Source organism: Belonocnema kinseyi, chromosome 3 (assembly GCF_010883055.1).
Source record: "Belonocnema kinseyi isolate 2016_QV_RU_SX_M_011 chromosome 3, B_treatae_v1, whole genome shotgun sequence".
In the NCBI taxonomy this organism is placed as follows: Eukaryota; Metazoa; Arthropoda; class Insecta; order Hymenoptera; family Cynipidae; genus Belonocnema; species Belonocnema kinseyi.
In genome coordinates, this window is record NC_046659.1 from 90079051 (window position 1) to 90106922 (window position 27872).

The following is a 27872-nucleotide window of genomic DNA, read 5'->3' on the forward strand; positions in this document are numbered from 1 at the left end:
TTTAACAATAAAATAATAAATTTGAAATGTAAAATTTGCATAACACTTCAGTAATCACTCACAAAATCGTAAATCAATTGAAGCACGTGTACGAACCACGACCTTCAAGTAAAGCGCATGCCGCTATACACTGCTAATATTGTCAGAGTTTAGTGTGTCTGTGTGAGAGAGAGGAGAGAGGGAGAAAAAGAGCGAGAGAGAGGGAAAGCGAGAAAGAAAGCGTGGCGAGGGGGAGAGAAGTTGAAGAAGTGAAGCAGGGACGGGGAGGAAAAGGGATTGAAAGAGTCAGTAAGTGAGAGAAGCGAAGGAGAGATAGAGAAGGGGAAGCGTCACCCAGCACATCGTTACTCAGTTTTGCGTGTTCACACCGTTTTATAAGAACTTATCACTTAACAAAAGCCATTTAAATAAAATTACATGAGTTCTGACAAAAATACAGTGAAAATCTTTTATAGCGCCGATTTTGGGACTGATCTTGAGTGTGAACTAAGTCATTGTAGCCCGCTCCGCTTTTGTTTGTTCACGCTTGACTGCTCGCTTGAGTGATAACCGCAGACCCCGCGGCCTCCGTGCAATTCCTGTTATACCTACGTACGGCGCGGCGTCAATTCTCGGAATGGCTATAGAAGGGAGGGCTATTGAAGTGTTTCACTGTATCGTTGAATATTGAATCCAAAACAACAAATGATGCACACAACTGTTCCATTTTCAACCCGAGAATATGATTTTTTATTAAAAAATATAAATTTGGTCCAAATATTTAAATTTTCAAAAAAAGAAGAAAAAAAATGTTCAATTTGTCACCTAATACAGTGAATCCTAGATATCGGCCCCCCTGATAAGAGTTCTTTCGAGGATTGACGCCGTGCCGTAAGTAGGAGTAAAAGTAGCTTCGCGAGGTGAGTGGCGGTCGCTCAGGCGTGAACAAACAAACAAACCAAGGTCAGCCAACATCAGCCCATTATCAAAGTTTCACTGTAGTTGATTTTTGTACCAAAACCATTGTATTTTTAACCATAAGTATGAATTTTTAACAAAAAATTAAATTACTTTCAACTACGAAAATTAATTTTCTACCAAAAAATACAATTTTCATATAAAAATATCAGTATTCAACCAAAAATAGAATACTTACAGTATGAGTTAAAACAATTAATTCGGGAATTAAAAAATAATTTTTAATAAAATAGTTACATTTTCAACCAGTAGGATCAATTTTCATCTAAAATTCTGAATTTTAATAAAATAATTTTTCAATAAAGAAGATTAATAAAAATACATTAATATCAAATTTTATGCAAAAGACGAATTTTCTATAAAACAGTTGCTTTTTCAACTGACTTTTCCCTGATTTTCAGGTTTTCCCTGACCCACGGCTACCTTGTACAAATAGTGTTGAATAACTCAGTCAAATTCTAACCAATTTTAATCAATAAAAGCTCATCGCACTCTGAATTGAGCTCACTTTTAATATATTGGACAGAAACAAATTATTAGATTAAAAAATTTTCATCGTGATAAAATGAACAATCAGTTGGTAAAAATGTATGTTTTTCTACTTTAACACAAAACAAAGAATTGCAGAGTTATGAATTCTTATATACATGCACGACGGAAACGGTTCAGCAATATTTTTTTCTTTCGTTCAGATAGAACAAGTTTAAAAAAATATTTTATAAATTCAAGGACTTTTATAAGTTTTTCAGAAGAAAAAAATCAAGGACTTGTCTTTGATATTAGATACCCCGTATCAATGTATTGGCGCAAATGAATAGAATTATCAAGAAACTACTCAAATTGTTATTTCTCAAGAAATTTAAAGGACAAATAACACCAATGTGTCTTCAAATTGGGAAGTACAATATTGACAGAAATTAAATTTTTTTCAATTTAAAATTTTAATTTAAAAGCCTTTAATAATACTTGAGTATTTATAAGCTTATTAGTTTTGGCGTTTAATGTTCTTCATTTGATATATGCATCCAATGTACTTATAATTAGCCAACTTACCGCATGTAGACTGTTTTTAACAGTAGCTACGTAGGATGCGAATCGTCGGTATCGTTTGTGTAACATTGAGCTCTTGAATAATTTAGCTGATCTACAATTTCGCGTGACACACAATTCTTATCTTTTCGACATCAAGAAGACAAACTGCGATATATTTGCACATTCTTAAAATAGAAATAATTATCAATTTGCACTCCCTTATCCAATTTAAGATGTAAATATTGACGCCAATTGCTTTAAATATTCAATCTCACTACTCTGGACACTCTTTGAGCAATTTTACACGAATGGGACTAAAATCTCTATAGTGAGAGGAAGTAAATGTTGGACTGACGGAAGTTGTAGATTGTCTCCTATTTAATACATGTACACTATTCTTCGACACGTGCCATAAAAGTGCTAATATACGTCAACGAGGCCGACGAGTTTGACGACTATAATGCTCGTCGACGATAGTACTTTTCAGACGACTTTCTGTTTTAGCTCTCTTATCATGAATGGAATTAGTTACGAGTTACGAGATATGGCAGGATGCGTGGGCGACATTACGGATCTCTTTAGCTGGAACAGAAAAATTGAAAACATTTCTCAGCCGTTCTGGTCTCTATTCTCTTCTACCTAAGCATATGATTAAACTTCCTTGTTCGTTTTACGATGAAACGTAATGCGCACGCAAGCGATAATATGACGGTATTTACGTCACTAACTTTCGTGACGAACTAAACGCCCACGGCATATATGTCTTATCGGTTGACGCCTATTGGGAAAACGTAAATGTTTTTCAGTGTTTTGCAATGTTTTTCCTACTAAAGAATAGATTTTGAGATTTTAAGTCTACAATCTCTAAACCTATTTTTCTAAAAGAATAACTCATGCAAAACAAATGGCATGCTCCTGATAATTTGAACTAATTCGGTTAATATGACCCTAAAAACATAACGTTCTAACCTGCATTTTTTATTTCACTTGATTGCCTCTTGGGGAGAGTCCACAGATTGCGTGACATTTTCAATGGGGATGGGGGTCTGCCCGAAAGTCATAAAGTGTTACTTCACAGAAAAACTGAGGGTATGAAATGTTGTAGATAAACGGTCAAGTAGAGTAAACGCGAGGGGTACACTATAAACTAATGTAAACTTTCCGTGATAACCGCGGAAGGTTTACCGTAATTTGATGTATTGAGCTAACTATTACCCTACTTCAACAATTACCTACAAAATTTCGTTTTATTTGGAGCCAAGAGAAATACATTTTCAACCAAGAAAGTTCACTTTAACAAAATAGTTGAATTTTCAAAAAAATAATTAAACTTTCAAAAAAATAAATGCATTTTTTACCAAAAAAGTGAACTTTAAACTAAAAACATAAATTTTCTGCAAAAAGATCAATTTTCGACCAAATACACGAGTAGTTGAATCCTCGAGAGTAAAGTTCATTTTTGGTCAAAAGGGATACATTTTCAACCAAAAAAAATGACTTTTCTACCATTAAAGGATGAATTTTAATCCAAAAAGATTAAGTTTTCTATCCAAAGATGGATTTTCAAGAAAATACAGGAAATTTTCCAACAAAAATGAAATTTCAGATTCAAAATTATTTTTTTTGGCATTCAATTTAAAAAAATATATTAGTTTAATTTAGAACGAAACAGTTCACACATATTAATCTTACAAAATAGTTCAATTTTCAGCCAAAAAGTTAATTTTGAACCGAAAATTTCAATTACGGAAGTGTAAAATTTTCAAGTAAAAAAATGAATTTTCAACAAAACGGTTGAATTTTCAAACAGAAAATATTAATTTCCAGCAAACTATTAATTTAAGACCGAGTAGCATGCATTTTTCAATCAAGAAGATTAATTTTCTTTCAGAAAAGACGAACATTAAATAAAATAGTTAAATCCTCAAACAAAACAGATTTATTTTCAAACAATCAGTCGCAAACAAAACAAGAGTTAGAACCGAAGAAATTAATTGCCAACCAAAAAGATGAATTTTTCATCAAGGAATTTAATTAATATTCTATCAAAAAGGATGAATTTTCAACAAAATATTAAAATTTTTAACCACATAACCGAAAAAATTAGGAAAGAGGGGAAGTTTCTTGAAACCAGTGGAAAAATAAGAATTATTGATGAAAGGGAAAAAGCTATCTTTCGAAAAATTCGCAAACTTCCTTGAAATTTATCATCGGCAAATGTAATAAGCCCCCATAACGTAAATGTTATTAACGTTATATAGGGCCGTTCAAGTATTACGTAAGTCCAATTTCCGCTATTCTTGACACCCCCCCCCCCGCTATTATAAGCACATTTTTGTATTACGAATGTACAACAATAAGCATCTACTTAGACACCTCCCCCTTATGCTCGAAATGCAGTAATACTTCATTGGCCTCTATATGCCGAAAAAGTTAACATTTAAATTATATAAATGTTCTCAAATGATTAGAGGTCTAAATAATTTAATTAAAAGTCTATATCCTCCTACTATTATCAAATAGTTGTAACCCATGGTTCGATTGACGGTTATATACAATTACATTTATATTAATTTATTTTTAAATAAGAGTAGGGTCAACTTTCGTGTTACATGACATTTTGAGGTGGGAGGGGGAAGAATTATAATTATCTTGGACATAAAAGTCTTTTTCATTGCTGGATACGTGATTGAACAAACTGAAAGTAATAAAATATCAAAAGAATTTTAATATTCATATTAGTTCAATCGAATGAAAAATTCGGAACCGAATCGGACAGCAATCTATAGGTATTAAGCCGTAAAATTGAGATATTAAGTTTTATAATCCAGGATATTACAAATTAGCATCTAGATTATACGGCTTAATATCGACAGATTGCTGCTCCAAGTTTTTAAATTCAAGATCATAAACGGTTTAACCCATTTTTCTCAGCCAGGGTGGTCGAAAATCATCATTTTAAAAATTTTATTGCTTTTCCATGATTTTTCCCGGACCCATTTTCCATTTTCCCTGACTATTATTAATTAAAGACCTTTTGATCTTATAGAATTTTTAAAATAGAATGTTTTTCAAAAAAAAAATAAAATAATAACATTTCATATTCAAATTTAAAAGTTTCACAATTATTTATTTTAACCAAAAAAAGATTGCTTTACCATAAAAGATGAATTTTCAATCCAAAAGGATGAATTTCCATCAAATCAGTTGACTTTTCGAACCAAAATGATCACTATTCAAAAAAATAGTTTAATTTTCAACAAAATAGTTAAATTTTTAACCAAGATGTTGAATTTTTAATAAAAATCAAAGAAAAAAGGAATAAATTGAATTAAAAACATTTGCACTTTAAACCCAAAAATATATTTTTTTAGAAGACAGTTGAATTTTCAACTTACTAACATAAATTTTCAACCAAACATGAAAAAGTATAATTTTCAATAAAAAAGAATTCAATAAAAAAAGAACAAATTTTAATAAAAATGGCCAAATTTTCAACAACAAAAAAATGAATTTTTAAACAAAAGTTACATGTTTAACCAATCTGTTCAACTTTAATCAATACAGTTAGGGTTTCAATTTAAAAATATCTATTCTCAACTATATCAATTTCAAACAAAAAATGAAGAAGTTAAATTTTTAGTTAAAATAAATTTAAAAATAAAGCATTTTCAAAAAGTAGTTAAATTCCTGACCAAAAAGAAGAAACCTCCAACCAAAATATATATTTGTAAAAAAAAACTAATTAAACTTTTACACACAAGTAGTTGAGTTTCCAATAAAAAAAGGTCAATTTTCAACAAAATAGTTCAACTTTCAAATAAAAGATCAGTTTTCAACTAAAATGATGACAAAGTGGTTCAATCGAAAAGACGAATTTTGAACGTAATAATTGAATCATCAATCAAAGAAGATTAATCATAAACGAAATAGTTACATTTTTATCAAAAAAGGATTAAATTTCTACCAAATATATGAATTTTTAAACCAAATCGACGACTTTACAAAGAAATACTTCCCATCCTGACCCAATCAAAATGCCTCAACTTTTCGCGAAAATCTAAAGAGTATACTTTTTAAAATTCATAAACAAAGTTCAAACTTATTTAAAAAAAAAACTTTTTGAAAGTAATTATATTCAATTTTTAGTGATCTTTTAATTTCACCATGAAAAAACTTTATTTGAAAATATGAAACAACTCCATTACTAACAAGAATATTGTATGACGGAAAAATTCGTTTTTTTTAATGTCAGCCCTTTTAATTGAAAACTCCATGATAATTTCAGCAACAGTCATAATTATTTTTGATAAACTGTATGATTTTTCACAACAAATGCATTATTCGCGCACTTTTTGACGGAAAAATTCGTTCTTTTCGATGTCAGTCCTTTTAATTGGGAACTTCATGGTAATTTCAACAATATTCATGATTTTTTGATAAATTGTGTGTGTGTGTGTCGAAAAAAGCACGAATAATGCATTTGCTTATTAAATATGTTCAACAAACAAAATGTATCAATTAATTATGAATGTTGCCAAAATTATCATTAAGTTTTTAATTAAAGAGACTGGTATAGAAAAAAATTAATTTTTCTGTCGACAAATTCCCGAATGATGCGTTTGTTTTTTAAAGTTTCCTTATAACTTTAGAAAGAATAATTTGAAGAACGAAACAATTTCAAATCATGTAGGCAGTACACTTGAAGTCGCAGACTCTCTCGGAAAATACATATAGTGTCTTTTAGACAAAATTAGACTACGTATTACCACGTTTTTGAAACAAAAATTTTCTACGAGTTTATGTGTATTTGAATTTTGTTATTTGTTTCACAAAAAACCATGGTTTTTTTAAGTCTATAACTTTGGACCTAATTGATATATTTATCGTTTTCTTTGAGAGTCTGATACGGTTGATTGTTTCCTTTTGAAACCCACCGGGAAATTTAAAAACAGGTTAAAAATGAAAAAAATGGAGGTGGTTTTTTTTTTAAATATTAAAAACCGATTTTCTCAAAGAAATAACACATTTATTTTTTCCATGCAATTTTTAGTTAAATATGTACTTTCATACGAAAGACATCTTGTGAGTTTTGTTTTCTGCGGACTACATAATTTTTGTGGTCAGAATTTTTTTTATAAAATAAAATTTTCTAATTTTCCTCATAATCAACGACATATATGAACAAAATTTAATTTAAAAGTTCGCACGCCTCAAAAAGTTCCATGAAAAATACCTCTTACTCTTTTGCGATACCAGGCGTTCACCAAAAAGTTAAAGTTTCGTAAAAATTGTTTAATTTTTAACCAAATAGTTAAATTTAAAACAAAAATAGGAGTTCGTAACAAAAAAGTACATTTTCAATTGAATAGTTCAATTGAATAGTTGAATTTTTAACAAAAAACATTAATCTTTATCTAGAAAAGATTAATTATCAATAAAAAATATCAATTTTCAACCAAATTTAATAGATGAATCCTAAAAAAAATTAATTTTTGACAAAAGATTTCAACTCAAAAGATGACTTTTTTTCAACCCGGTGGATTATTTTTATGAAAATGGAATAGTTACGTTTTTAACCATGGAGATTAATATTTAAAAAATATACATGTTTGATAAACTAGTTTAACTTTCATCCAAGTAGTTAAATTTTCAAGTAAAAAAGATTAATTTTTAGCCAAATAGTTTATTTGTTAACCAAAAAGGAGAACTTTTCAGAAAGAAGATTAATGTTCTACCAAAAAACACGATGTTTCAAAAAATCTGTTGAATTTTATAGCCAAAAGGACGAATTAATTACGACACGGTTGAATTTTTAGCCCAAAAATATGTTGTTTTTTTAATCAAAAAAGTTGGTTCTCTACCAAACATTTAAATTTGCATTAGAATGGCTTAATTATTGTTAAATCCTCAACAAAACTAAATCAATTTAGACCCAAACAGTGGCTGAACTTTAAAGCTAAAAGGACGAATTATCTTCAAAACGGGCATATTTTTAAACCGAAAATATGAGTTTTTAACGAAAAAGTTAATTTTCTACCAAAATTGAAAAACGTAAAGTATTAATTTTCAACCGGGAAGGTTAACATTTTCAACAACAAAAAAACAACGAATTTTTGACAAAATAGTTACACTTTCAACCAAAGAGATATGATTTATGGTTTGTAGGTTATTTTTAACTAAAAAAATCATTTTTCCCCTCTGAACCACGACCACCCTGATAGTGACTTGGATTGCAGTGTAAAAAAATCGGAAATCCATATTTTGGACCATGAAATGTTTCCAGAAGTTCCCACGCAAAAAGTCGTATTGTATATATTGTGTGCAAATCAAGCAATGCGGGTTCACATATTTTTCTAAACTGTTGGTCGAAAAGCAGATTAGTTATGATTAACGAGCATTTTCCTTGTAATATGTGAATCTAATTTCGTGCAGCAGATGCTGTTTGGCAAGGGTAGAATTATAGTGGTAAAATTGGAACTTTTCTTTTCTTGTTCGTGTTTAGTTCCCAACTAGAGTCTAGTCTTCAAAAAAGACGGTGCCGACTAATCTTTATCGTCTGGCTTCATCGGTTGACCGTACGACGTCGGAACTATATTTAGCTGCAAACGCTTCTTGCCAACTCGTAGTCAATGCATTGCCAGACTAAATAAATCTAATTTTGAACTTTATTATAAGCTTTGTGTACTACAATCTCATAACACTAACAAAATAAGCCTTGAACATCTTCTAACTCAGAAAACAGGGTTCCAAATGAAATTAAGTGTGCTTTCTCTTGTTTTGGACAATACAAAAATTACCATACAAAAACTACGCCACGCTATATTGAAAACTTTTTTAACCCTCTACTTCTTCGTCACTTGAAATCACTTGAAGCTTGACTCCCCCCTCACCCCCTGTAAGTCAGTCGATTTTCCGATTTTTCCTCTCGTTTTTCGCCCTCGTGTGTCAACGTGGTTTATGAAAGACCCTTAGGCCTAAGAGATAATAGAAGAGGAATTTTTTTTCAATCAAATTAATTTTTAGGTTCCATATTTGATAATCGGTGGGAACTAACTCATTTTAGGCCGTTCAGCTTTTATTTGTTCACGCCTGAGTGACAACCGCAGACTTTGCACACCCCGCGCAGCTCCATTTACACGAACCTGCGTCGCGGTGTCAATTCTCGGAAGGACTATGGAAGGAACGGCTATTAAAGGGTTCCACTGTAGTTGAATTTTCAAGCTAAGAAGGCGATTTTTTAGAAGATAGTTGAATTTGTAGGTAAGAAAGATGAGTTTTCTACTCAGAAGACGAACTTTTTAGAAGATTGTTTCATTTTCATTCCGAAAGGACAATTTTCCCATCCAGTCAAATTTTTCAACCCAAAAAGACGAATTTTTAAACAAACAGTTAAGCGTTAAAGCCAAAAGGCTTAATTTTCTACGCAAAATTGAATTTTCAGGCCAAAAATATGATTTTTCAACTAAAAGGTTCATTTTCAACCAAATTTAGGAATTTTAAACTAAAGAGGATCAATTTTCAACCAAAAATAAAATAGTTAAACTTGCAGTTGAAAAAAATTGATTTTTAGCCAAAAGGACAAATTTTCTACAAAACAGTTATATTTGCAACCCACAAAATATCTAGTTGAATTTCCTACCCGGAAATGTGAATTTAAGAAACAAGTTAATTTTCAACCAAGTAGTTAAAGTTTCAACTGAAAGCGATCTATTTTTAAACAAAAATGGAATAGTTAAATTTTGTAGTTCAAAAAACTTATTTCCAACATAGAAAACTTCTTTAAAAAAGAGTTAAATTTTCTACCGCATAATATAAATTTTTAGCCAAATAGTTGAATTTTATGCAAAAATAGTTGACTTTTCAACTCCCAAAAAATGTATTTCATCAAAAAATCTCATTTTTAATCAAATAGTTGGATTGTCGACCAAAAATGATAACTTTTCAATAAAAAACGGAAGAGTTAAATTTTAAGCTAAAAATTGTAATTTTCAAACAAAAGAAAGATTTTTCAACAGAACAATTCAATGTTAAACCAAGAAAATGCATTTTTAAGAAAGTCGTTTGACTTTCAATCAAATAGTGGAATTTTTAACCAAAAATATAATAGTAGAATTTTCAATTAAAAAGAATGATCTTTCACCGAAAAATAGTTGGAGTTGTCCCCTGCGTCATCAATCGTCACATTCCTATTGCAATTTAAAAAAAGATTAAAAACAAAAATACTAAAAAAAAAGAAAAAAGTCTTTTTTTTGACAAAAAGAGGAAAGAAAAATAAGAAGGCAACCAACCAAATCCCCTTTCTTCTCTTTGTATTTCTTTCTCCTTCACTATTGGACGTTAAATAGGATTTTAAACTCGATTTTAATCTTATTTAAATTTCTTAAATTTTAATTTTGTTTCGTTTTGAAAGTGTTGTTAATAAAAAAAGGTAGGCAGGCTATTAAGCTTTTGAGGATGCACCATTTTAATTTTCTGGTTGACTTTTGAATGCGGATGAGCCTAGAACGTGGGATATGAAACGAAACTGCAAATAATTGACAGACTTGATTACATTCATCGCGGGATGGCTCACGAGGCCCTACGCCTATATAGCTTCGCTGCATTCTTGCACAGTTATTCGAGGCCAACGATCTTGTACACGTTTGGTGAGACCGGATCTGACGCTGGCCGTATCGTATCAATACTTGTGTTATTTATTTTACAAGGAAAAGTATCAAATAATTTTAAACAATTATGTTATTTTTCTGACCAGCGTATTAAGTAATTTCTTGATGTTAAATATTAAGTAGTGTCAATTATTGGTGTATTATTTTTGGAGAAACGAGAAAAAATCTCCTTCAACCCGGATTTGAACCGGGAACGCTACTATACGTGAGTGGAGCGTTAGCCAATTACGCGCTCCTGGCGTTCCCGGTTCAAATCCGGTCTTAGGCTGATTTTTTCTCGATTCTCTAAAAATAATAGACAAAATAATAGACAGACTATATTTTTATTGAAGATTGATCGGTTTTCGTTGAAAATTCAAACGACTTGGTTCAATGTCTAACTACTTTGTTAAACATTCAATTTATTCTTTGAAGATTGAACAATTCTGTTGAAAACTTGTTTTTTGTTGTTATCGAAAATTAATTTTTAACTGAAAATTTAACTACTCCATTATTAATTGAAAATTGATAATCACCAATGAAAAATTCAACAATCTGATGCAAAATTGAGGTATTTTGTTGTAAATTCGACTTTTTTGGTAAAAAATGAATCTTCTATTATAAAAATTTAATTGCTTGGTTGAAAGTGGAACTAACTTGTTAAAAATGCATTTCATTAGTTGAAGATCCATCTCATTATATAAAAATATCACAATTTTGGTAAATGTTGTTGTTGTATTTGGTTAAAAAATAATTTTCGTAACTGAAAATTCAGCGATTTAATTATTGGTGAAAATATATCATTTTAGTTAAAAATTCAACAATTTAATGGAAAACGTATGCACTTTATTATAAATTTATCTTTTTAGGTAGAAAATTAATCATATATTTTTTTGAAACAGTTTAGTTAGTTTGAAATTTCTTTTGCGAGAGTCCGCAATGTACCAATGTAATTAAAGTAAGGAAATTCCATAGAACAGAATAAAAACAGTATACGGTAATAATTAATATATTCTTCATCAGGTGTTAACTTAGTTTATGAAGAAAAATATTGGTTAAAAACATTGGGGTAATTCCAAACTCTAAAGAAACTAAATATAATACATACAGGCCTCGAACTCATTTCAGAGATAAAAGATAGTGCAAATAATGATAAAACTTTGAAAAATAGTGTGTAAATAGTGTCATAAGATTTTTTATGTACCAAAGTTATGTTTATTCCGAATCTCAAAGTATATATTCCAAAATAAAAAAGTGCGCAATGGAAAATGACGCTTATCAAAAATAAAAAATTCCAGTTTTCTAACTGAATATTTTAAATTATTAAAAATGAACTACAATGTTTATTTAAAATATTATTCTTTAAAATGTAAATGATCAAAATTTCTATTTATTTATCCCAAGCTTCACTGTATTTCCCCATTTTTTCGTGTTTGCACATAAATTTGATTGCAATTTTTTCTTTTTTTAATAACAAATTTTTTGTTTTGAAAATTCAATTATTTTGTCGAAAACGCATTTTTTGGTTTTTAAATACATTTGAAACTCATTTGTTTCTGTAAAAATTTTACCCTTTTTTATAGAAACTGTTTTGTAGAAAATTCGTATCTTCGGCTCGAAGGTTTAACATTTTAGTAGAAAATGTAACTATATTGTTAAAAGTCGTTTTTGTTGGTTGAATCCAAATGCTTTTTTGTTGTCAAAAAAAAATTTTTTTTTGGCTGAACTTTCAGCAAATACATTTTTTTAACATTCATCAGTTTTAGGTGAAACATTCAACTAGTTTAAATTTTAATTAAGTTGAACTATTTTGCTGAAAATTGTTTTTTATAACTGAAAATTGAGCAATTCCATTATTCATGAAAAATTGATCGTTTTTCGTCCTTTTTCATGAAAAATTAATATTCTTGATAAAAAATTAATACTTTGTTAAAAATTCCTTTTATTAGAAGAAGATACACATCTTTGGAAGAAAATCGAACTATTTTGTTCAAAATTCTCACATTTTTGGGTTGAAAATTAAACTTTTTCTTCGAATATTCGTCTTTTCAGCTGAAACATTCAACTAATTTGTTGAAAATCCGCCTGTTTGAGTTAAAAATGGTATTATTTTCGTACAAAAATTCACTATTTAGTTGAAAATTCATATTATCAGTTTTAAAATTAAATCATTTTCTAGAGAATTCGGCATCTTGGCTTATAAATTTTATGACTGCGTTGACATTTTTTTGTCTTGATTGAAAAATCTTTCCTGGTGGAAAATTAAATCCTTCTGTTAAAAAATTGTTGTTATGATTTTGAAGATTGACATCTTTTGGTAGAAACTAAATTTTTTGGTAGAAAATGCAGATTTATGTTTGAAAATTGATCGTTTTTGGTAGAAATTTGAACTATTTTGTTAAAATTTCGTCCTTTTTCGTCGAAATCAACTGTTTTTTATATAAAATCTGAATATTTTTTGGTTGAAATATATGAAATTCGTTCCTTTTGTTTGAAAGTTCAAATATTTGGTTTTAAACGCAACTGTTGGGTTGATAATTAATTGTTTGTTCTTGAAAATTCAACTATTTTGCTGAAAATTTATTTTTATCGTTCGAGAATTCATCCATGCAACTGTGTGTTCTGAGATTAATTTTTTCGTTTGCTGCAAGTTGATTTATTTTGTTGACAAATCATCTTTTTTCGGTGAAAATTCATCATCTTGCGTTCAAAAGTTAATTATTTTCAAAAACATTTGATTTCTTAGTTTGAAAACTCAATAACTGAGTGTTTCCCATTTAATTCAATATAGCACCGATACATTAATTTTAATAAAAAAGTGTATAATCCTATATTATTGTATACCTCCTATATTTAGGCGTTTATCACGTCTATTTCTTGTATGTATTTATTGTATGTATTTGTCACGTCACCTTGGGGTGTTTTTAAACATTTGTGAAGATCTGTGACGAAGAAGGGGTAAAGAGTTACATTTTGAATAACAATATAAGAATTTTAGAGATTTCAAATTTTAACAAAATCCGTGCTCTGTCGTTTAAAACAAAATTTGATGACGCAAGTACATACGCCTATCTAATATGTTCCTATGCTGTACAATCGTTGTACGTGCATTATGTGAATATTAACATAAAAATGAATACAAAATTGAAAATGTTTATTCCATTATTGAAATACTCATTCTTGCCGTGGGTTTTCATAACGATCTTTTCTCGACCCTGACATTTTCGTACATATACATTTTGAAGTTGTAGTTAGACATGAGTATAAGTACGCGTAATTACGATATATTTGGTTTTTTATTTGAACTTTGAAAGACGTGTACATTCAAAAATTAAATCATGTATTTGTTTGAAAAAACTTTCATGAATTCCAAATTTTTTTAGTATTAGTCTGTCAAATCTTTAATTTCGGAGGGAGGGGGTTCAAAACATTTTTTATGTTTCCTCTTTTTAATTATTTTTTTTTAAATATGCCTGATTAACACCTTTTTAACATTAAAATTACTTTTCATATTATTATAGAGAGCACATCGTTATTTGTATTATTTATTTTTTATTACTTCATATTTAATAACCCTTAAAAAGTATTTAAGTTCTGTGAAAAATCTTTAAAATACTTTGAAAATACAATGGATATATTGTACATAATCTATTGGCATCCTTTTGAATATCAATTTTTTAACAAAAAATGGAATAGCTACGTTTTCAGATAAAGAAAAATAACGAATTTCCAACAGAATAGTTCAATTTTCAAATTAATAGTTTAATTTCGTACTAGAATAGTTTAATTTTCAAAAAAATACCAACTGTCTATAAAATTATTGACTTTTAAGGCCAAAAAGAAAATTTTTCTACAAAACAGCTGAATTTTCAAAAAAAGTAAATTAAAGTTAATTTACGACCAAATAGATAAGTTTTCAACTAAAATAATAAATCTTCAACCAAAAAATTTTATTTTTTTCAAGGTAGATTAAGTTTAACTCAGGATTGTTTTTTCAAAAGAAAAAAATGAATTCTCAGCGAAATATGTAATTAATAATACTTAATCAAAAAAAGATTAAATTTTACACCAAACACTATTCAATTCCACGAAAAAAGAATTTTGGAATAAATGATTCCTCAACCACAACAGATTAGTTTTCAACCAAAACGTTTATTTTTTAACCAGGAAGATTAATTGTCTACAAAAAAGATAAATTATTTAAAAAATATAAGAATTTTTACTGAAGCACTGGAATTTTCAACTGAAAAAGATGATTTTTTAACCAAATAATTCAACTTTAAACTAACAAATATAAATTTTCTACCAAAATGAAATATTAAAATTTTCAGCTGACAAAATTATTTTTAACCAAAAATGAAACGAAATTTAACAACATAGTTAAATTTTCAACCAAGTGGATGAACCTTTTACCAAAAATTAAATCAATTTTTAACACAGTTTTTCAAGACTTAACTAAGCATAGTAACATTTTTTACTGCAAATTATGATTTTTTTTTTAACAAAACACTTGCAATTTCAAATGAAATACTTAAATTTTCAGTCAACTTGTGTGTAAAACTATTTATACAGGCTAATCTAGCGCTAGTCTGTCAAAGACTGTCTGCATTATTTGAAAATTTTTTTCGTTTTTAATTTACTTACATTTTTTGAAATATGCAAACAATTATTTGGATTCGGAAGTTAGACGAATGAGGTCCTGGTAGACTAGCCAGCACCCGATGAGAGTATTTTCAAACACCATAAATTTTTTGTTCCAAATTTCTCCACATAATATTTGTGTCTTAATTTATAATTTTTTGTCATTGCGGGTCAGACAGCACTCTAATCTCTCATTTTTAAGTTATATCTTTAATTTCCTTTAATTATATCAATCTTCTCAAGATGAAAAAAAATCTAAAAAATTTAATTAAAAGTTTTCTCCAACATGTATAAAATAGTTTGAACTCATTATCTGTTGTTTGATTGAAGGTTGTATAAAATTACATTTATATTTCGTATTTAAAAATAAGAGGGGGTCAGTCTCAGTTACACGAAATAAGCATAAATTCCGATGTCAGATTTTTAAAAACAATTATATAAATTAGCTAAATTGCGCGATTTGTTAGTTAAGTATAAATATTTGATGCGATGCGCGTGTGACTGTCACTTGATCCATCCACATAACGATTCGGCGTTTTTCGATGCAACTGCAGCGAATTTGTAAGAAGCGTGTACGAAATTAACTCCCTGTGTAGGATTTTATTTGGACACGTAACTCTGATGTGTACAAATTTAATCTCATTTGTACATTCATTTACACATATTTTTTTGAAACATATTTTAGTCAGCTTGACATTTTGTTTGCAAGTCTGCAATATACAAGTGAAATAAGAGTAGGAAAATTCCACACAGCAAAATGAAAACAAGATATGATAATAATTAATATATCCTTATCAGAAGGAAACCCTGTTTAGAAACACTAAATATTGAAAGAAATATCAAAGTGCGTCTCTAATCTCCATTAGGGGAATTCCATGCCTTAAAAAAAAACTAAAAACAATACATACATTTTTATTTTTAATACTCTCCTTTTTCCCAATGTACGTCATCATTGTTTTTCTGTTTGTAGTCTAATAATAAATTCCTCAAATTTCCAAGCATTAGAATGTACCTTGTAATGTGCGCGTATATATAAATTTCCGTTCAATTTGTTTTGCATTTAATTTTATGCTGTTCTATAATGGAATATAAGATAATAGTAAAATTCCAACATTGCTAAGTGTCTACTCAGTCTACAAGTTTAGTGTCAAGTTAGAAGGGGAGAACATAATCTGGAAAGGGAAGGATAAAGTACAAAAAACGGGAGAAAGACAAGCGTTCGCTGCACGGCCTTAGAAGGTCGCTTTGCTTCAGCATCCTGCTTCTATATACTTATATACATTCTGCAACATTATACTTAAGTTCAATTTAATCTTTTTCTCGAGTTCATTTTCATTCCACAAGATTTAAACACTAGTTTTAATATCTGCGTACTTGAATTATGGAATTTTTATTATTTTAATATTTTGTTCTCATTGATAAATTCCTTCTTTTATAGAAGAATAATCACTACTCGAATAATTGTAATGAATCAATACATAACCGATCTCATTTCGTGGATCGTGTGAACATTCTCTTATCGCCTTTCGCACAAATTGCGGTACACCAGTCTACGGCGTCTGCGCTGTAAGCGCACTCTGTGTAATGTATAAGTATAGCAATTTCTTCATTTAGAACACTTGGATGTTGTCGTCACCGTCTGATGTACCTATATGTATAATTGCATACACAATCCGTGTACGTCTTTCTCAATAAAAAGTATATAACATACAATATTGCAGAGTGAATGTCAAGCTTCTGGACATGTAGTAAAAACGAAGTGTAACGGAAAAGCGAGCGGAAATGTTTTTGTTTTACATTGGTTTTATACTCTTTTCTCAGTTGCTCTATATGGTTCCCACTATGTTCAGTAGGTCCGGGTACACAACCTACAAAGTATAACTTCGCTTGACACAATTTCTTTTACAAAAAGCTCTCAGTTAACAATTGTTTTCAGGGATAATAATATACCAGTTGCGGAATTTAAAGAGAAATGTTTCATTGATTCATTCACTAAAAGAGAATGTCAGAGGGTTTTTTTAAGAACTCTAAGGATTGGATATGTTCTAAGTCGAGGTTGCGTGATCTAAATACCGACTGGATATGATCATAGCTTAAACCTACACATTTCCGATCTCAATACTACTAATATATCGTACACTGTTCAATATTGACGATTATCAGCTTTGAACCATCGAAAACTATCATTCTTCTATAGTGTATCAACATCTAATAACAAAATATAGCATGTATGATAAACATCTTTTCAATATAATATTATTGTCTCACTAACTTGTTTGCAAGTTTTCGATCCAAGCTCGGATCCATTTTATCAGTTTATTTCTTCTAGTCCATTGAAAAACACTATTATTATAGATTACAGAACCACCGTCTATCATTCCGCAATTTAAGTACGTCATGAAAACTCTTAAACGTGATATTGCCTCATCGACTTATTCTTCTTCAATAAAGAAACTCTAATTCTCTTATGTAATTGCGACTGTTTACGAAGAATGGAATTTATAACCATAAGTTTTCCCCGAATTCGTATGACGTGAATAGAATTAATCACTTGGTAAGAGTCACAATTTCAGCCATTTGTAGCTATGTTATTATCTGAGTCCTGTTGAACGATCAGCAACATATATATTTCAAACCGCACTCTTGGCATACGTTTGCAAAAATGCTGTACTTGTGTATGAAGGCGTTGTCACGGGAGTATTATTACGGAACTGCTGTGAATCGCCTTATCCGAAGCGACTCATTTCGCTCGCTGTTGTGTGATGAAAAAAAAGAAAACAAAAAAAAAAAGATCAGGCCTTGCTGCAATGCCCGAAGAACGGGTGAATAAACGTTGGCAGGTAGATAAATATGCACCGTACGTCATAAACTTCGGCCCATCGCAACGGTCCAAGCCAACTGCTAGTCCCTAAAGAATCAATGTTTGTTCTCCATTTGTATTCAATATATAAAAGATTTTCGAATTGTTGGCCTACAGCTGAGCAGATTTTCTTTTAAGGACTCAGAAAAATGTTTGATTGAACCACTCAAACATTTGTTCGACTCTATATCAAAGATAGAACTGGTTTAATTCAAATAAAATTGGTTTGAACTCAACAATGGTGTATTTGAATCATGAAAATTTTATTGAAATCAAAATATATTTGTTTGTCCCTATATCAAAGAAAAATTTTGTTTGACTTAAACAAACATTTTTCCGAGCGCGTGCTAATGAACTGCTACCAACAGAGATCAAGGATGAACATTCCACTATAAGTACGTGACTGACAAGTTTTGCTGACGATAGTTCCTTTGGTTTGTGCTTCACATAACTTTCAGTTGTAAACGAATATGCACGTGTGATGAAGACACACGCGTGGGGATACACGTGCGATGAGAAGCACGTGTGGTTAAATATGTACTGAAAAAATGCGACGGTTTAGCAAATAATAACAGCATCAGCATTTTCCTCGTCCCGAATAAAAACAATGCAGAAGTGTGGTTGTTATTCGCTGATTTATATCGGGGTATTCCATTTTGTCAACCAACTTCCGTCAAGAATGCTTCGCTGATTAAATATATTGTTGATGCTTCATCTTTTTCAGCGATCTGTGCGTTGACGTCTCCATTAAAGAATTTCTTCCTTGTTTTTAAAAACATAGGCATTATTCGATATGAAGATTATTTTTAAATTGTTTAAGGAATCACTGATATTGTAAACATGACGCTGGGACTTTGAAAATAATAGCAAATAAAGAAAATCGTAACAAATTTTCTGCAATATATGTGTTTTTCTGTAAGAAAATCAGCCTGTTGATTCAAGGACTAAGGAAGCAGTGGAACGACCTAAAACTTGATTTAGTCAAGGCGGTCATCAACCCAAAGGGGTTTTTGTATGGGTACTCATCGAGCTATGATAGAATCATACGAGACGACCTCGAAAAATGAGCTCCATTGACCACCTGTGTGTGTACACTCGGGTCGTGAGAATACTAACTAATCTTTTAGAAGCAGTTTTGCATAAGTGTTAAATAACAATGACACCCTGCGTATTTTCGCCATATAATATAATCATTACTTCAAGTATATAATATTGTACATTCCTAGGGGAAATATTTTAATGATACTGATTGATTATAGTCTTTTTCTAGAGAGCTTTTGGATTTAAATAAGCGATTGCTACTAGGTATTTGCAAATTCCATTGAAAATGTCATTCGCTAATGCAAAGGATGCAGTTCCAGTGAACAACAGCAATATCGCCCAGCTATGGATCCGCGCATTCCTCTCTCACGCTGAACTCGGCCCACACACATCTTGAAGCCCAGCCGCACTTCGAGCTCATAAAAAGCCTGACTGGAAAATACAAGCATGCTCTCTCACATACACGAAAAATGATCGATTCTCTGCTCATTATAGAACTAACCGTAACTTGAATGAATAAAAATAGATTCTGTTTAAATTCTTGATCTAAGAATGAAGCTAGATTCATTGAACTAATGGTATAAAAACCTTTGAGAGAGAACGGTGATTTTAAAGGCTGCATGTTGAAAACAGAAATGATAAAAAAGATTCGTAAAAGGTAAATAGAAACAACTTGATTTGTTCAACTCCCCTTAAGTTAAAGTGATTAATCTTTCCAGGTTGAAATTTCCTGTACTTGGACATACATCTCGTTCGACGCATGTACATTGATCGCAATCAAAATGTCTATTTCAGAACTCTTGAAGCATCTTGACCTATGAGTCATGAGAGATTGACAAATCTTGAGTGTCCGTGTGAACCATGTCAAACATATCCACTCTCTCGTATACAATTATTACGCCGTTGAGAAGGACGTAGGACACAAAAAAGATATAATTTTGCAACCCTAGAAAAGGGGTGGTTTGAAGATCAAAGATCTCGCGGAGGCAGAAAGAAAAAGAAGGATGCATATATTATGGCTATTTCTAAAGAATTAGCTAAAGTTCCAGAAACACTCTGAGGTTCCTCCGAGTTTGGAATTAATGATTAAGGATGGCTTGACTTCAACGAGGGAAGATGCTGCGTAGAGACGAAAAAGACACAAAGAGGATGCTGAAGAGTGGGCAAGTCAGGAGAAGGAACGGAGGACATCGAACTGAAATGGCCTCTGGGAGCGCATACCTTCTCCCTTTTCCCCTATTCCTCTGTCCTTTTGCTTCAGGGTCCAGTGGGCTCCAGCCTCTCTTCAAGCTTATCTTCCCTCAGCAGTTTAACTTATAGTATTTTTCGCTTCAGTCATTTACAAAAAATGTCAAACATTAAAAAAATCTTTCATTCATAAATAACCACCCTTAAGATTTTTTAAAACATCTCCTAAAGTATTTTTAAACGGTGTAACAATATAGCACTTTGAGGGCTGTCCACAAACTACGTTATCCACTTTGGTCTATTTTTGAGTAATTATCAACCCCAAAAAAATAATATTTAACATAAAAGTGGCTTTATAAACTAAATAGAAAACAAATCTTTTCGAAAACAGTTCAATTTTCGTCGAAGAAGTTCATTTTCAACCAAGAATTTTTAAACGCACAGTTGAACCAAAATTTGTTTGATTCAGCCAAATTTTCATGTATACGTAAGAAAAAAGTTTTTTGGGTGAACAACATTTTTTTTCTGTGTATTATTTATCATCATCACTTATTATTTCTAATTGGTAACGTAGTTTATGGACGGCTCTTGGACCACTCTTAACACTCTGAGCGTTTTCAGTCCTCTTCACACTCAGCATCTTTTCCAAATTAAAATTTTTTTGGTTCGTTCCCGGATTTCTGAATTTCCGGTCGCCTTGCTATCTTCCAGACAAGAATCGTTCCGCCAGATTCTCTCTCTTCTGTCCTCGATTTCACTTTTTCATTCTTTTTCTTTCCGTTTGACTTATCTTCCCCTACTTGAGAAGAAAACATTCTTTAGAGTTTGCTACGTTTTTTATAGGCACAAGTGATGACGCCCCTTTGGAATCTCCATCTTTCATCTTTTATGTTTACAGCAATTTAGCATTTGGATGATTTAATTTCCCTCGTGTAATCAAGAATCAGAAACACATTTCAGTTTGTAGCTAGTAGATAATTATGTGATTTCCCTTGTGAACAGGTGACATGTTTTCAAGCAATCGGTCGCTATTGTTAACTGAATGGAAACACTAGAGTAGTTTCGCATAGCAAGCAGGCAACAAACGTAAAATAACTTTTATTACTCAGCAATTACAGAGTGAGTTACTATCAACCTTGGCACGTGGAGTAACATGCACTGAAGAATGTGCATTCGTGCTAGTGAGTTAAAGTTATCCCAGCAAAACATAGGCCTTCTAAAGAATCGCCAGTTCAGTTAATCGATTCAATATCGTTTCTTAATGCTAAGATAATCATTCTGATTAGTTAACGGAATTTACAACTAAAAACAGAAAAAAAATTGGTCTTACACAAGGTTCAAGAATTTTCGCTTCACCCATGCTCGAACTACAGAAGAAGGTGTCACGTCTGGGGACTCTAATTTTAGTTAGTTACTATTCAATGTGCAGGGTGGCCGCAGGTCAGGGAAAACCAGGGAATTAGGGGAAAGTCAAGGCTTTTGAACAAAAATGGCAAAAGTCAGGAAATTTCTGTAAGAAGTGCTTTCAGTAACTGTAAAGACTAATAAGGGCTACCATAAAGTTTTTCACCTTTTAAAAACTTCCTCAAATTTTTAACAGATATCAATAATTTGAAGAGATTTCAAAGAATTTTTCAGGTTTTAGAGTATTCATAAAAATTCTAAGGTATTTTCCAGTTCTTTAAATAGTATCTAGTCGTTCCGGAAAAAGGGGGAGTTGGAAAAGAAGATGAATTATGAATTAGCCGTCAATTTTCAATTGATTTTAATAATTTAAAAGGGTTTAAAATTTTTAAAAAGATTTTAGGGATTTTTTTTTTAATTCTAAGGAATTTTGAAGGTTTTTAAATATTTACAAGAGATTTCAAAAGATTTAAATAATTTGGAAGGATTCCAAAGAATTAAAAATAATGTAGGATTAAATAAGATTCCAAGTGATTTTCAATTGATTTCAATATTAATTTAAAGCGTTTTCAACATTTTTATAAAATTTTAGGGTCCTTTTTAAAATATTTGAAATTTTCAAGCACTAAAAATAGTTTGAAGGGATTTAAAAAGATTAAAAAAATTTAAAATATTATATGGTCTTTCAAAAAACTTCAAACAGTTTTTAAAAGTTTTCAACAATTTTAAGAGATTCCAAAGAATTTAAAGTATTGTAGGATATTTTTTAAGATTCCAAGCGATTTTAGACTGATTTAAATTATTTGAAGACACTTGAAAGAATTTGCAAGATTTTAGAGTGTTTTTAGAAACTCCATGGAATTTTTAATGACTTTAAATAGTTTCAGGAGATTTAAAAATATTTCAAAAGTTTAAAAATATTTTAAGGATTTTTATCGATTCCACGGGATTTTCAATTAATTGTAATGATTGAAAAGAATTCCAAAGGGTTTGAAATATTTCAGGGTATATTAAAAGATTAAAAGGCATTTTCAAGCGCTTTAAAAAGGTTTAAGGCATTTTAAAGGTCTTTAGAAATTCTGGGGATTTTCAATTGATTTCAATAATTTCAAGGAATTTCAAAGAATTTTAAACACTTAAAAGAATATTTTTTAAAATTCCAAGTAATTTTCAAGAGCTTTTAAATATTTCAAGAGCTTTCAACAGATTGTTAAGGGGCTTAAAATATTGTGGGGTATTTTAAAAATATTGCAATAATTTGAAGTGATTCTGAAGAATTTACAATATATTAGGGTATTTTTCAATAATTCAGAGGGGTTTTGAATTCATTTCAGTAATTTAATAGGATTTCAAAGGATTTGAAATATTTTGGGGTATTTTCGAGACATGAAAGGATTTGAACAATTTTAGAAAATTTAAGAATATTCCAAGGAATTTTCAATTAATTTTAATGATTTATATTAATTTAAAATGATTTGAAATATTTTATAGTATTTCGAAATATTAAAAGGCATGTTCAAGCACTTTAAAAAGATTTTAAGGATTTTAATGGACTTGAACAAAAGTGTATGGAATTTTCAATTCATTTCAATAATTTGAAGGGATTTCAAAGAATTTATAAGAATTTAGGTTATTAAACAAAATTACAAGTAATTTTTAAGAACTTTCAAGTATTTTAATGGATTTCAAAATATTTTTAAGCGGTTTAATACATTGTATGGTATTTTTAATGTATTTCAATAAGTTGAAGTGATTCTAAAGGATTTAAATTATTCTTGGGTATTTTTCAATGATTCCAAAGGGTTTTGAATTCATTTCATTTCAGTAACTTAGTAGGATTTCAACCATTTTGGGAAATTTAAACAAATTCCATGAAATTTAAAATTATTTGATTAATTAAAAAGATTGCAAAGGATTCCAAATATTTTAGGGTATTTAAAAAGATTTCAAGACATTTTCAAGATCTTTAAACAGTTTTAAGGGATTTCAAAGGGTTTCAGCAATTTTAAAGAGTCGAAAAAAGTTAAATGAAATTTTTAATTAACTTTAATAATTTAAAAAGATTTTAAAGGATTTGAAATATTTTAGGATATTTTAAAAGATTCCAAAGCATTTTGAAAAGTTTTAAAAAGATTTAAAGGATTTGAACAAATTTAGGGAATTTAAAAAGATTTCCAGGAATGTTCAATTAATTTTAATAAACTGAATGAATTTAAAGGATTTTAAATATTCAAGGATATTTAAAAAGATTCCAAGGTGAAGCCAAATGATTGAAGAAACTTAAGGGATTTTCATGAATTTTAAAGATTGTAAGTGATTTAAAAATATATGCGATATTAAAGAATTTCCTAGAATTTTGGAAGATATGGAATGATTTTACAGGAAAAATACGGTTTTAAAATATCTTGAAAGATTCTAAGGGCTTTGATAATATTTCCGAAAATTTCAGTGATTTTAAGGGATTTTCAAAGCTCTCGAAGTATTTTAATACATCTTCCAGGATTTCGGGAAAAATCATCACATTTCATACAAATTCACGGGATTTTATAATATTACAATGGATTTTAAAGAAATTATTCACAAGAAGTGAGAGATTTGGCAGTTTTTAAAAGATCTGAAAAGATTTTCAAACAATTTTTGTAATTCATTTGAATTAATTTGGAATTCAAGCTGAATTTATATGACTTTCATAGAATACTCATTTCCCTGAAATTCCTTGAAATCCACTTTAATTTAACGTTAATTGATGAGATAGTTTTATTTTACCTATTCTTTTGAATTATTTTAAATTTGAAAAAAAATAGTCGCATTATTATTGCGCATTAGTCATTTTTTGGTTAAAAACGAGATGTCACTGAAGTTCGCAACGTTTATAAACAAAACTTTTCTATATTATTTGTTTCAACTTTTTACATTCTCATCAGACTTGTATGTATGTCTGTATGTATGTCTGTCTGTCTGTCAACATGATTACTTTTGAAAAAATTAATCTATTTTGGATGAAAATTCAAAAAGCAGGCACATTTTGAATATTTTTGAGACCACTTTTTTCAAAATTCAAAAATGCTCTGTACGGTTATTCATAGTATTCAACAAATTTAACAATATATCCTAATTACTTTTTTTGAAAAATCAAAAATTACTGGAGTTCTAGCATTTTCAAAATCCAAAAAAAACAAACTAAAATGAACAATTTAAGCCAAACAATGCATGATACGAAAAAAAGTCTAGAGAAGAAAAACGTTGCTTTTTGAAAGCCCTACAAGATTATGATAATAACTTTTTCAATTTGGTCAAAAAGTTGAAAATTCAAAATTTGATTCTACACAAAATTTTTGAAACCACATTTTTTCAAGATGTAAAAATTCTATGCACAGTTGTTCATAGTACTTCAAAACTTAAACAATTTATGCTTCCGACTTTGTTCTATGAAAAGAAAATTATCAGAGTTAGAGCATTTTCAAAATCCAAAAAACAAACCAAAATGAACATTTTACGTCAAAAAACGCATGATATAAAAAAAAGTCAGAAGAAGAAAAACCTTGCTTTTTGAAAGCCCTACAATATTATGATACCAACTTTTTTAATTTGATCGAAAAGTTGTAAATTCCAAACTTGAACGTACCAAAAATGTTTGAAACCACGTTTTTTTAAAATTTATAAATTCTATGTAAAGTTGTTCATAGTACTCAGAAACTCAAACAATTTATCCCCATGACTTTTTCCTATAAAAAGAAAATTATCAGAGTTAGAACATTTTCAAAATCCAAAAAAACAAACTAAATTGAAGATTTTAAGAAAAACAACGCATGATATTAAAAAAGACAGGAGAAGAAAAACTTTGGTTTTTGAAAGCCCTACAGGATAATGATAACAACTTTTTTAATTTGGTTGAAAACTTGAACATTCTAAATTTGATCGTACCAAAAATAATGAAAAATCAAAAAATTCCATTTTTTTGGTCAAACTATGCAAGATACGAAAAAAATGAAAAAGCTCAAATTGCGCGCCCTGGAAAGAACTACAAATTTATAATGAATCACTTTTCGATATAAGCTACGAAAAAAAATGAGACAAAACTTGTTCATCCAAAAAAGAGCTATAATTTTTGATAGGACACGTAGTTTTTGCTTTAGTCGTATAAAATAACATTCTAAATAAAAATATTAAATTTGTTTAAAAAAACGATACAAGGTATGAACTTAAATTACCAGACAACAGTTGTTCGCCTAAAAAGATCTATAAATTTATTATTAATCATTTTTCGATAGGACGAGTAGATTTTCTTTTAATCGTAAAACATAAGACTAAAAATTAATAAATTAACTTTTTGGAAAAAGCACAGAAAAGACGAAAGATACACTGGCTCCTATATAAGACCCTATATAGGTTCCTGTATTAGACACTATGCAGATGCGCAGTAGTCTTTATTCAATCGTAAAAAAAATATTAAAAATTAAAAAAAATTATAAAAACAAGGAAATAAGAATTAGTATGATTCAGTTTTTATGCATATTATGAATTGTAATGATATACATTTATTGAAATGATACATGTTTCAGAGCAGCTTAGAATACAATTTAAAGCAAAATAAGAAACAAATACAAAAATAATCATGATGAATACAATTTGCTTTTTATTTTGCAATTTTTTAGTAAGTAATTCCTGGCAGAGTTACATAAAAAATGTATTATAATTGATATTAAAGTGTTGCGTATAATGAAGAAAAGTTGACATGTTGGACAAAATCGAGTGCGAGTGTTCGTTAAAGGCAAAAAAGAGCTTTAACAAAAGAGAGCCAAAATCACAAAATTACAGTTGTCGGTCCGTTCACCTTTCATTTTAAAAGGTCTGTGCCCGAATGCGGAAGAAATGCAAAGACTAAGCGCGGAGTGCGATTGCCATCAGTCGCGTACCGTAGGTGCGCTCAAACTCTCGAGCTAAGTTTTTTACAACGAAAGAGAATTCACAATCAGAACATTATAGCGGTGGATGTTTTGAGTCTTAATTTTAAAATGTTTGCGCAAGAATGTGCGAAAATAAAAAGACCGAGCACGAAGCGCGAGATAAATACAATATCGAGCGCGATGATTGTGTTCGCGTAGCGGGCAGATTTTTTGTATTTGATTGATGGAAAAGGTGGAAAAGATTCATCATAATATTGTTATTGGCTGCACTTTTTAACTTCCCACGCAGCAAGAAACGTAAAAGAAAATTAGAAACAAATGCTAAATTTCCTCTAAATGACTGATTTTTGAATTTTCTTCCACTAGTTTCTAATTCTTGTACTCGACTTCTAATAACAATATAAAAAAAGTTTTATCCCAGCATCTTTATCGGAAGAATGCGCTTTACCCACCTACGCACTCTGAAATTTAAGTACACCAAAATCCGTGACAAAATTGTAACTTTTCTCAAAATGCTCGATTCTCGCATTTTCTTTCCCTTATTACTTGTATTGCATTCTAGGCAGGCGCGAAAAAAATTTCATCTCAATATTCTTATAGGAAGACTGCGTTTTATCCAGACATGCTCTCTGAAATGTACGAAAAAGTGCGTGGGTGGATAAAACGCAGTCTTCCGAGAAGAATATTAAGATGAATCTGTTTCTGATGTTGGCTGACATGAAATACAAGTGATAAGTGAAATAAAGTTTGAGAACCGGACGTTTAGAAGAAAGTTATCATTTTTTTCCGATTTTTTTCATATACATTTCAGAGCACGTGGGTGGATAAAACAGTCTTTCGATGAAGCTATTGGGATAAAACTTTTTCTTGCATTGTTGAACATCAAGTACAAGTAATTATTAAAAGAAAATTTAAGAGCCCGACGTTTAGAGGTATGTTATCATTTTTTCGATAGTTTCTGTTTAACCTTAGAGAGAGCGTGGGCAGATAAAAAACGGCGCCTTCCGATAAAGATTTTAAGACGAAACTTTTTCTTGTGCTGCATAGGACATCGAGTACAAGTAACTAGTGAAAAAAGTGAGAGAAGCGGACGTTTATTAGAGGAAAGATATAATTTTTTCCGTCTTGTTCCGTTTTACATTTTAGGGTCCGTGGGTGGACCAAACGCGGAAGACAATGTCTTTTGATAATGAT

The 27872-nt window shown here is 30.0% G+C and overlaps 1 protein-coding gene across 2 annotated transcripts in view; it reads right to left on the reverse strand.

Annotated features, from left to right (window-relative positions):
* LOC117169356 (3-phosphoinositide-dependent protein kinase 1) overlaps nt 1–27872 on the reverse strand; it is an 82683-nt gene that overhangs the window by 44723 nt on the left and 10088 nt on the right. Inside the window, exon 1 of one of the 2 annotated variants that reach the window (XM_033355696.1) lies at nt 2011–2330. The exons of the other annotated variant lie outside the window; for it this stretch is intronic. Within the exon in view, the coding sequence (XP_033211587.1) occupies nt 2011–2076 (66 nt within the window). The 5' untranslated portion in view covers nt 2077–2330. Of the gene's footprint in view, nt 1–2010; nt 2331–27872 lie in introns of those variants that run through there. 2 annotated transcript variants of the gene reach the window in all.